Source organism: Aquarana catesbeiana, linkage group LG13 (genome assembly GCF_042186555.1).
Source record: "Aquarana catesbeiana isolate 2022-GZ linkage group LG13, ASM4218655v1, whole genome shotgun sequence".
NCBI classification, from domain to species: Eukaryota; Metazoa; Chordata; class Amphibia; order Anura; family Ranidae; genus Aquarana; species Aquarana catesbeiana.
Genome location: NC_133336.1, coordinates 190,596,340 through 190,608,176, shown reverse-complemented (window position 1 = coordinate 190,608,176; position 11,837 = coordinate 190,596,340). Strand labels below are relative to the sequence as shown.

The window sequence follows — 11,837 nt, the reverse complement described above, 5'->3', positions numbered from 1 at the left end:
TCTACGTGTTATTTTGGAATATCCTTTGTTTTATCCCATTTCATATATTACTCCAGGTTACACCTGGGGGGTGGATCCTCTTCATCCCCGGGAGCTGCGACGCACACCGTTGCTATCCCCCGATCCCCCTGATCCAATGGTCACGGGATTGTAGGCGAGTTCCCGCTGTGCGTCGACGCCACGCCCTGCACGCCGGCACGCCTGACGTCACTTGACGTCACGTGCTGACGTCACTTGACGTCACGTGCTGACGTCACTTGACGTCACGTGCTGACGTGACGCTGTTTCCATCTGGTGTGCAAATTGACGGAGGCGGAGGCTGCCTATATAGGCGCTAGTCACCTATAGTGGGCCCTCCTTTCCTTCCTCACAGCACGTCCTAGCGTGACGTTGGGGGTACCTCGTCGGCTGGCCGGCGGCCTTTTCTATATGTCATCTCAGGTAACCACGGACCTTTACTTCTATGCACCCTGCCTACATATCCCTATTCACTGGCCTCTGTTCACATTCACTTCTATGCACCTTTTTCCCACTCTGTACACTTATGGTGTGCGGGGTGATTTTTCCCTTTTTTCTCCCATTTCACTGGTTCCCTTGCTTTCACTTGTCTGGTCTCCCCTCGCCCTTTCACCGCTGCCTCACTTTTATTCCACACTATATCTTCCATCTTTTGGTCATCCAACAATACCCATTTTTGCATACTATTACACACCCACTTCTATTATATTACAGATACCTTGGGTTTATGCCTTATCCTACACTTTCATGTTGGAAACCAAAGGGGAATCTTCCTACTACCTATTTCTACACGGTATCCTGTGTTGCCTCGTTATGCCGCTACTTGGTTACCTCCTCAGCTCCCGTGGGGTTGCTACATTCACCCCTTATTATTTCCTACCATCGAATACCATTATATATGCTCTACCACCAGTATACCATATACCCACAGGTAAGAGTGATAGGACCAGCGTTTATGCTCCCCCTCTTCCTGTTGTAATTAAATATCAATAATTACTATTTTATACTATATTCTAGACATTTCCAGATAGCTGCTCCTGATGAGTGGACAAACTTCCACGAAACGCGTCGAGCATTTACAACTGAGCATTTACTACCTTTTGACATGTCACAGCAAATATGCATCTACCATGGGCATTTTTAGTGTTTTAGTCATCAGTTTTATTTTATTATGATATTGATTACGTATACACATGTTGGGTGTAATGCCGATGATACTGTAACTTATCTTATGCTATAGTGTTTAACATGCTACTATGTTACTATATTATGTCTTATTGTCACGTTTTACCTACTCTGTACCATATTTATTGATTATATGTGAGTATCATCTATTGCACTCTGTTTCTCATGTGGTATCAATAAATGCAAAAATATTTTTTACACCTGTTGACTCAGCTTGCCCTAGTGTTGTGTTTCATATAAAGTCCCAATTTCCCCTTTTTCCCGATTTCCCCTTATTTTTCTCATATATATATATAGGGATGGAGACCTGTGCACTGGATGGTCATGGTCTCATATAAAGTCCCAACCTAACCTGTTGTTTCAAAGTCTGTAAGCAAGCCAGGGGCCGAGCACTGAAGACAATAGCAAAGTCCAGGAGCAGGCTGAGGGTCAATCACTGGAGACAGGAAGCAATATCCGTAGACAGGCCGAGGGTCAAACACAGTAAGCAAGTGGAGAAGTCCGTTAGGCAAGCCGAGGGTCAGATGCAGGTAGAGATCAGAGCAGGTCAAGGTCAATCCGGGTCACAACAGGTAATCAAGAATCAGGATACAAAGCAGGAAACACACGGGGAGCTGAAAGACAAACCAGCAATCTGGTCATGGCACAGAGTGGCTTTTATAGGCCAGTGGGAGGCTCATGTTGTGCGCGCTATTGCGTACGCGCGTTCGCCGTTACGCTGGATCGCGCACGCGCATTAACCGTTTCGCTGAATTGCACACAGACATTAGTCGTTTAGCCGAATTGCGCACGCACATTAGCCGTTTAGCTGTATTGTGCCCAGGGATGCGCCGGAGTGCCGATCTACTGCGCATGTGTGAAGGAAGGCAGCGATATTGGCGAGACTGGTATTTGCCTCTTTCCTGACAGGGATATTGTTCCCAGGCGGGAACAAGGTTTCAGGTACTTTACTTAAATAAGTGCAAAATTAACATCTCAAAGTCCAGCATACAAGAACAGGATTTTTCCTACATCCCTACTCTTAACTCAGGATATGTGCTGCCCTGGCATACCTGCAAGGGTATAGTTCATATATAAATAGGGGTCTCTCAGTAGCATTTCCAAGTGGCTAGCATCTTTGGGGATAAGCCCACCACACCCCCCCCCCACATTCCCCCTGGCTCTGGACCACTGTCCCTCTTTTATATCACAGGATTGGTGGGACACCCACCAAACGACAGAGAACCGGGAAAGGTATTAACCCTTAACCTACCACCCAGGTCAGCATCTAACTGGCATATTTTTAATCTGCTTACAAGTGAATAAACAGCTATTAAAAAAAAAACACCCAAAATGTAAAATTTTAAAAGAATATTGCATTTATACAGAAAGATCTCCCAGCATTTTAGGAGTAGGCCCGAAGTTGTAGAAAGACAGCATAGACTGGTGTCAAAGAAATATTCAAATGAGAGAGAAGATAAATGTCTTCAACAATCTTTATTTCTGTACCAGAAGGAGTTCTGATAAAAGTCATAAAACAAGTCTGAGTCTCACATACGAGACCAACCCTTGATATACATTTTTTAGCTGACAAAATCCAATTAACAAATATCTTAGATCACATAAATCAAAATCTGTTTGTCATTTTGGCGCATTTTCTTCATATATGAAAGAACAGATGTTTATCACGTAAGTCCACTTATATCGAAAGTCTTCTAATCAAGTTGACATACAGTACATATATTTAACAGACACAAGTGAAATTCCCTTGAACTACTTGACTTAATGGCGCTCCTAACATAATATATATCTCCTTAGGCTAGGTTCACCTATGTGCCAGTCGGGAACACATGCATAATCGAATGCGTTCCCAACCTGGAGGCAAAACACACTGTTCTTTAGCAGACACGTAGGTGTTCGATTAATGCCTAATGGCACACTCATGCTTCAGAAAACTTGGTGGATTTTCACATTTTCAGCACCATGCGGTTCCATGTGGTGTATTTTAAAGAAAGGGTCAGGGACTTTTTTCCCCCACAAAATGAAATGAAATAGGCTGCTGCACCTGTGACGTGCTTGTGCAAACACACAGCCCAAACAAGTGTGAACCTACTCTTAACTTTGACATCTGCGTTGGCACAGGACAGAATGATGCTCTTGCCTCAGTATTTATTACAAATTTACAATAAGTCATCTTATGAAACTGATAAGGGTTAGGTGCCTTCAAGTTAATTATTTCATAGTCTTTATAGCTCATGAGCAAGGACAAGAGTATATACAAACAGAGCAGGACAGTGACACCGAATACTCTACTTAAATAATTAGTTACATTATTTAGCATTATTCAGAATTTAAGTGTAGCACCCTTCTAGCAAGGCTGCTAGTTAAATTTAGTTTTTGGCCCGTGCTGTATACACAGAATCAGTGATTGTTTAGTTTGGTCTGTTCAGAGCTTCACATGCTGAGAGTTTGATTGCTTCCCCCATCCCTCTAGGAGAAGTTTCTATAGCTTAGGGCAGAAGAATTTAAATATCTAGCCTAAAAATTCAGCAGGACCTAGCCAATCCCTGGGCTGCTGTTAAATAGTCTGAAGTCCTGAGGAGATTGTCTTTTCCCAGAAGGAAAATGGATCTGTGACCTTCAGGGTGGTTCCCTGTCCCTGAAGCACTCTTGGACTGTAGGCTGGATTTCTTCTGGGGCTTCATCCATGGACTGTCTATGAGCCAGGACCTCATGAGTAGAACCTCTATGCTATATACACCTGCATGGTCTTCAATTGCGTACCCATAGACTGTCCAAGTCTATAACTACTGTAGCGTTACCCTCAACCAGGGACGATAATTTAAAGTCACGGTTCTATTCCCGCTAGTGTAGCAGCCAGGCAAACAGCAACTTCACACTCTAAAACTAGAAAACATGAGGGTTGCCTTCTTTGAATATATTGTAGCAATAACTTGGATAGGTTTCAGGGAGCAGTGTGATACTCCAAAACTGTAGAACTGGAGGAAAACTAGGCTTCTGGTTGCTCTATACAAGATGCTGACTGTATTGCACAACGTTAAGCTGCACTGTACTGTCTCTTTGCTGGCTGAACTTGTGCAACTCCTGGCAGTCTTGCACTGCTCCTGGCTGCACTAGGCACACTTGAACAATATGGCACGCTCCTGGCCTATCTTGCACAGCTTATGGCTGCCCTGCATAGATTGGTAAGGAGAGACACCCCACAGTCACTTCTCCACGGTGTACTCATTCGGTCCCAAAATAGTGGAGCTTCCTCACTCTTATTCTCCTGACTTTATCCAGACTCTGACCCAGAATCCCACTCCGTCTTTCTCTCTTTGGTAGGCCCCCAGCTAAGCTTAGTAGGGGGTGTCTTTAAGAAAGGGACTTCTCAGGCTTCTCTGCCCCAGGGGCTCCCTGACGCGTTTCGAAGGGATGCCTAGTAGGTCAGCAGCGGCCCTGATGTCCTCTCTTGCACTGGAGACTGTCGATACTTAGACCGATTGCCATCATTAGAAGGCTTTCACAATGCGATTTTTCTTCACATGTTTGTCAGTAGTTTTTAATCTGTTTTTATCAATAAATGTATTGAGGATAATGCACAAGGCCGGTGCGCCCTCTTTTCTTTATTTATTTTCTTTATTTCTCCTGTGAGACACTGAACAGCCCCTAGCAATCAACCCCTGCTAATCTGCTTACAAAGGAGCTAACTAAATTTCCATAGCAGCATACTCTGAACTAGGAGGGTGCTACACTACTTGTGATATATACTCCTGCATGATCTTCAGCTGTGCTATGTATTGCTGCATAGTCTCCAGCTGTGCACTCTCAGGCTGTATTAATCAGTTTGTCCTTGTACTACAGCTACTGATTGAGGAAGCATCCTTCTCAAGATTTGCAAAGTCCCAAGTTCTATTAGTATATAAACTTGGGTGTTCTTGTTGAGCAAAAGCTTAATAATAGCATGCAATGCCAAGCTGCAGTTTCCAAAGTGATCAAAATCCTTTCTTGTATTAGGAGAGGTATGGACTCCAGAGAGAGATATCATTTTGCCCCCCTGTATAAATCATTAGTAAGACCTCATCTGGAATATGCAGTTCAGTTTTGGGCACCAGTTCTCAAAAAGGTTATCGGGGAACTGTAGAAAGTGCAGATAAGGGCAACCAAACTGATAAGAGGCATGGAAATGCTCAGATATGAGGAAAGATTACAGGAACTGAATTTATTATCTCTTGAGAAGAGGAGATTAAGGGGGATATGATCAACATGTACAAATACATAAGTGGTCCATGTAGAGAACTTGCTGTTGAGTTATTCACTTTAAGGTCATCACAGAGGACATTGGGGCACTCTCTAAGTTTGGAAGAAAAGATATTTAATCTCCAAATACAAAAGTATTTATAAAAATGTACTGATCCGAATTCTAATAGTTCTGAAAAGTTGAAATTCGTTAGATAACGAATAAACAAAACTACCGTATTTATCGGCATATAACACACACTTTTTTCCCCTTAAAATCAGGGGAAAATCGCGGGTGCGTGTTATACGATACGATCACAGTCCCGCCCTAAGATGGACATAACACAGGGACTGGGTGTGACTGTGAACGGAGCTAGCCGAACCTAGCCGAGTACACTCGGCTATGTATGAATGTCTGCGGCGCTCGGCTCCTGCGCTCACAGTCAGCGGGGGGATCGGCGTATAACACGCACCCGCGATTTCCCCCTGATTTTAGGGGGAAAAAAGTGCGTGTTATATGCCGATAAATACGGTAGTTTTGTTTATTCGTTATCTAACGAATTCCACAGGACTACGAGAGGAGCCGAAAGCAGCCAAGAGCCGCCGAGAGACACAGGACCGGCTCTGTGTCTCCCGGCGGCGCCATTTTTAAAAACTGCAGTGACACTACAAGGCTGCAGTGACACTGGGTAAGGCTGCAGATGAAACAAGGCTGCAAATGACACTGAAAGGCTGCAAATGAAACTACAAGGCTGCAAATGACACTACAAGGCTGCAAATGACACTACAAGGCTGCAGATGGACACTGATAAGGCTGCATTGATGGGCATTTAAATGTTTTTTTTCTTAAAAAGATTTTTTCCCTTAAATTCCCTCCTAAACTTGGGGCGCGTGTTATACGCCGATAAATATGGTAATTTTAAAGGATTTCAACAAAATTTGTTACTATTTGTTACCATTTCTTTTGGAGATTCAGATACATTCGAATCTCCAAATAACCAAAAATTTGTCTGAATTTGTATTTGGACTGAAACAAATTGCACATGTTTAGTACCTAGTACGTGATCCAGCGCAGAAGAGCCACCTTTCTGCCATATATGTATGTTATACGGTCAGCAAACAGTTAAATACACTTATTTCTCTGTAAATATCAGTTTTGCTGTAGTAGGCTGTATACAGTACATTACATGAATGCACCACCTAATGGGCAGGGTTAGGGCGCCCCCCTGGCATGTTATTTATTGGAGTTTTTCATGTTTCACTTGAAGCATTGCTAAAATTGCTGCTACCAGACAAAATAATTTTTTTACTTTTTTTTTTGCTTTGGTGCACGTCCACTAGGGCAGCGGCCTGCACCCATGTGCCATTTGTCTTTCTATCCCTATAGAAAACAGCTAGAACTAATTTTTAACATTCAGCTCCCATTGCATTCAATGGGGTTCAGATTCAGTACCCAACCTTTACTCATGTTCACCAACCCACATTAAACCAACCCCAGGTATGTTTGATTTATCACTAATCAGTGATAAAAACCACGGGGCCCCATACTGACTACCTGACACAGGGCCCCATATTGACAACCTGAAACAGGGCCCCATAATGACAACCTGAAACAGGGCCCCATACAGCCAATGCTTCAGTTATAAATTAACACAGTAAGTGATCAGTATCATTCACTCATTGTGTTCATTCAGGAACAGAAGGCGCTGCTAAATATGACATTTACAGGACCCCTCTCCCTCTCTCCATCTTGAAGGATCCCATTGTGGTCAGGGGGGCACAGGGGGGCCTGCATAGCAAGAGGATGTGTATAGTGCACAGGGAGGGTGATCAGTGTCCTGGGGGGCAATTACTGTAACCAACCCCCTGTATGGCTCTCTCTGCAGCAGCTGAAAGCCAATGGGAAGGAGAGAAAAATAATCCAGCTTTCAGCTGCTGCAGAGAGAGCCATGCAGGTGATTGGCTCAAGTAATTCCCCTCCCCCAACAGCACTGATCACCCTCCCTGCCCACATCCAATTCACCCTGCTGGTCTGGGCCCTGTGCAGAAGGACCGGTGGTACCCCCTTATCCACGTCCTTGGATACAAATAAGGAAAGATAAAAGCTGAAAACAGTATTTTTTTAGAGAAAAAAGATGGGAACTACTTCATAGTGCTTTAGCAAAGTGAATGTCATCCACTTAGGATCTAATTTAAAAATTGACTTTGTAATCTGAAATCTAAATGACAGATCTAGTACAAGTTACTGAAATATGCATATTCAGTTATTTCTTTAGGATTGTTTATCGTAATCGTTTAATAACTATTTTGTATTGTAGGTCCTCTTATCCTGCAGACTCCAATCTTTGTGTATAGGAGAAGAGATATAAATATAAAGTGTCACAGCCGTCCTGAATATTCTGTACACAGGACAAGACTCTACAGGAATAATGATTTCATATATGGACTATTCCATGATCTCCCTTTCCCCTTTCTTGATGGAAACTACGACCAGTCTGGAAGATACAGATGTGAGAAAGTATTATCCCGGGGTGAATATGTAACGTACACAGATGAAGTGTCCCTACATGTCAGAGGTAACTCATTGTGTGTCTATGGTGTTGTCTGTAACCAAAAAAGAATAACCATGGCTCCGGTCATCTGTTCCCATACCAGTGTGAGCTGGACCTCCTTCTCCACAAAGATCACAGCTTCTACAGGTCAGTTGTGTTGTAGATGACCACCAGGACCATTGAGAGATAAGAAGTTGGCTATCCTGCGGCAAATCATTCCATAGTATGTAGCCATGAGCAGGCCCAGATTTACTCTCTTTGCCGCCCCAAGGCCGGGTCCTTCAATGCCGCTCCCCACCCCCGCACACACACACCACCATTCTGGTCCTTTATCAATGACTACTACAATAGATCGATTAAAAACATATCTCCACACACGAGAACACTGAAAACAACTGGCTTTAATTGTACAGACTGAAAATACTCTGTAATGCAGAAAATGCCTTTTAAAGATTATAGCAGTAAGAAGCTCTCTACAATTTTTTAGTTCTAACTTTTCTTTTGGCAAACTCATCGATAATATCTTCGTAGGACAAAGTATTTAAAAGTTCTGACTCAATGGCAAGTAAAGCTAAACTGTTCAGTCTTTCTTGACCCAAAGATGATTGTAAATAGTTATTCATGCAAATACATTTCATTAAATTTATGCACCACAGCTCAGTTGCAGTGCATAGAAACAGTATGCATTTTGCACCACACTGCTCAGCACGCAGTGACGCTGTTGCAGTGTGAACAGGACACATAGAAAACAATTGTTTTCTATTGCCCTTGCAGAGACCTGTGTTTTGCTAGTGCAGAAATCACAGACCCCCTTTTACATCAGTGTCCTCAGTCCCCCCTTTACATCACATACCCCCTTTTACATCACAACCTCCTTTTACATCAGTGTCCTCAGTCCCCCCTTTACATCACATACCCCCTTTTACATCACAACCTCCTTTTACATCAGTGTCCTTAGCCCTCCCCCTTACGTAACACCCCCCCCCACCTCATCACAAACCCCCATCACAGACCCCCCCATTACAGACTGACCCATAACAGACTGACCCCCCATCACAGACTGACCCATCACAGACCCTCCCATCACAGACTGACCCCCCAAATCACAGACCTCTCATTAAAGACTGATCCCCCATCACAGACTCCCATTACAGACTGACCTGGCCCATAGCAGACCCCCCATCATAGACTGACCCCCCCATCACAGACTGACCCCCCCCATCACAGACCAACATCACAGACTGACCCCCCAAATCACAGACTGACCCCCCCAATCACAGTCCTCTCTCAATATCAAACTCCTTTACAGCACAGCACTCCCCCTTCCCTAAAGAACCCTACCTTGTCTTGTCTCCAAATATCACCCAAATCGTCCTGTCCGCTCTTTTTAAGATCTCCAACTCAAGCTCTCTCGTCTCCTCCTCCCATGCTCATCTCCAGGATTTCTCCAGAGCCTCTCCCGTCCTCTGGAACTCGCTACCTCCACCTGTCTGGCTATCCCCTACTCTTGCTACCTTCAGGCGATCCCTGAAAACTCATCTCTTCAGGAAAGCCTATCACGTCTCTAAATAGTCTTTTACCACTTCCACCAGCTCATTCCCCACAGTTACAACCTTTTGTACCACCTGCCCCACCCTATTAGATTGTAAGCTCTTCTGAGCAGGGCCCTCTTAATCCTCTTGTATTTTATTGTATTATAACTGTATTGTCTCCCTTTTATATTGTAAAGCGCTGCGTAAAAAGTTGGCACTATATAAATCCTGTATAATAATAATAATAAATATACCTTATTTGCACAAGAGATGGAGCCTGGCCACTCTGGACAACGGGCGGGACTTTTTCACGTTAAAAGTGAGTGATTTATTGCTGGGACCGCCCCGCTGCCTAGCAACCTATCACCCACTTCTTAACTTAAAAAGTCCTGCCCTTTGTCTAGAGCGGCCGCGCTTCATGTTTTGTGTGAATAAGACAGGCAGTGTGGGAAGGGGGCAGTGCAGTGATATTAGAGAAGGCACGGACCTGCCATGCTTATATGTTAGTGCCGAGGGGGGTCCGCAAAAGCCGAAAAGTCGCCGCAGGAGTGGCGCTGCCCCTGCACCACTGCCGCCCCGAGGCCTGGCCTCGGTGGCCTTGTTTGAAATCCAGCCCTGGCCATGAGCAGCTACATGAACTGTTATGTAATGAAGTGAGGAGAGGGGCTGTGGAGCTAGGCCAGCACAGACAGTCATTAAACACTCCTAGAAGAGTAGAGGGCTATGATGTGCAAGGAGGGAAGGGACTGTGCTAGGGAACTGACCTTTCTGGAGAAAGTTCAAAGGCATATTGCAAATATATAACAAATTGTTTATGGAAAGGAAAGCCTGAAAGTAAGCATTTAAAAAAAAAAAAAACTTTTATTTTATTTTTTGCAATTTTTTACAGCTTTATATTCAGTGAGAAATGTTCCTTATGCTTCTGCTGGCTGTGTTAGTTGAAAACTTCAGTCCTCTGACCTCCCATATACCCCTGCAGTGAATATATTCCAATGCTGTGGGGGTTAATACAGCAGCTGAAGTGCCAAATATGCCCATTACCCACCTTTTCTGCCCCTCCATCATTCATTGAAGCTGTACAATAGCACTCTGTGAATGGAGGAACTTTTCATTCATTTGCCCATCCTCCCAAAGAGGTCAGAAGATTTCAACAAAGACAGTCAGCACCAGCATAAAGGGCACTTCTCTTCAAATGTAAGTAACATTCCTTGTTCTGATTTAAAAAGAAAGTTGATGACAGGGTCTCTTTAATATCAGGGAATAAAAAACACTTCAGACTTCCGGTTCCGGCGCCACATGAGGAGGAGGTAAGCAGCTCCAGCTCCCGCACAGCTCCTCACAAAACCGGCATTTAAGCCAGCCACAGCACCGGGGAAACCCCCCACAGCCTCCGCTCCATCCCTGGCAGGCATGGACCGCTTCGTGGAGCGATCATACGCTCGGGCGCTGTCATCGCCCTCCTCCACAGCTCCGCCGGCGGGAGACAACGCGGCCGAAACAGCCAAGATGGCGGCCGCTCCGGATTTAACAGAGCGGCCTCAGCAGCAGCCACAACCTCCCCCTGCCCCAGCTGTGACAGACACCGACCCCACATCCCCTGCCAACATTGCCCAGGCTGTAGTTCAACTACTGGGGCCATCTCTTACAGCCACTGTGGACGCCGCGGTACACAGAGGGCTGGAACAGCTACATATAGAAATCCAGGCTCAGGCCCAGCGCATCACCCAGGCGGAGGAAAGGATTTCAATATTAGAAGATGATTGCACTGCCTCATCTGCAGCACTTGCACGCATTAATGCTTCACAGAGAGACATATGGGACAAACTGGACGATTTGGAAAATCGCTCAAGAAGAAACAATCTGCGTATCATTGGCTTACCAGAGTCGATCCCAGCCTCCCACCTTACAAATATCTGTGCGAAAACCATCCCAGAGCAACTTGGCCTCCGCATACCGTGCACGGTTGAACGAGCACACCGCATGGGTCAATACTCTGACACACGCGCTAAACCTCGACATGTGATAGTGAAGTACTTAAACTACGCCGACAAAAACGCCATAATGCAAAAATTTCGTCGCACACGCTCACTGGTGGTAGATGGCGCGAAACTGCTACTTTTCGCGGACTATTCCATAGAGGTAATGAAACAACGCAAAACATTCTCCTCGGTATGCTCCACTCTGCACCACAATCAGATCCGATTCTCCCTAGCATATCCAGCTGTCCTCCGCGTTCAAACGCCTGAAGGGGAGCAACTCACCTTTCGTACACCTGAAGAGGCGGAGACCTACCTAACCAACAGAAGCTCCGAAATGGAACACAGTGCCGCGG

At 44.9% G+C, this 11,837-nt stretch overlaps 1 protein-coding gene across 1 annotated transcript in view; it reads left to right on the top strand.

The window, feature by feature from the left end:
- The first annotated feature begins 831 nt into the window (after window positions 1-831).
- The window catches only part of LOC141116634 (high affinity immunoglobulin gamma Fc receptor I-like), a 54,703-nt gene continuing 43,697 nt past the window's right edge, over window positions 832-11,837 (top strand). The window contains exons 1-2 of the mRNA XM_073609025.1: window positions 832-949; window positions 7,740-7,997. Of these exons, the coding sequence (XP_073465126.1) occupies window positions 832-949; window positions 7,740-7,997 (376 nt within the window). The remainder of the gene's footprint in view (window positions 950-7,739; window positions 7,998-11,837) is intronic.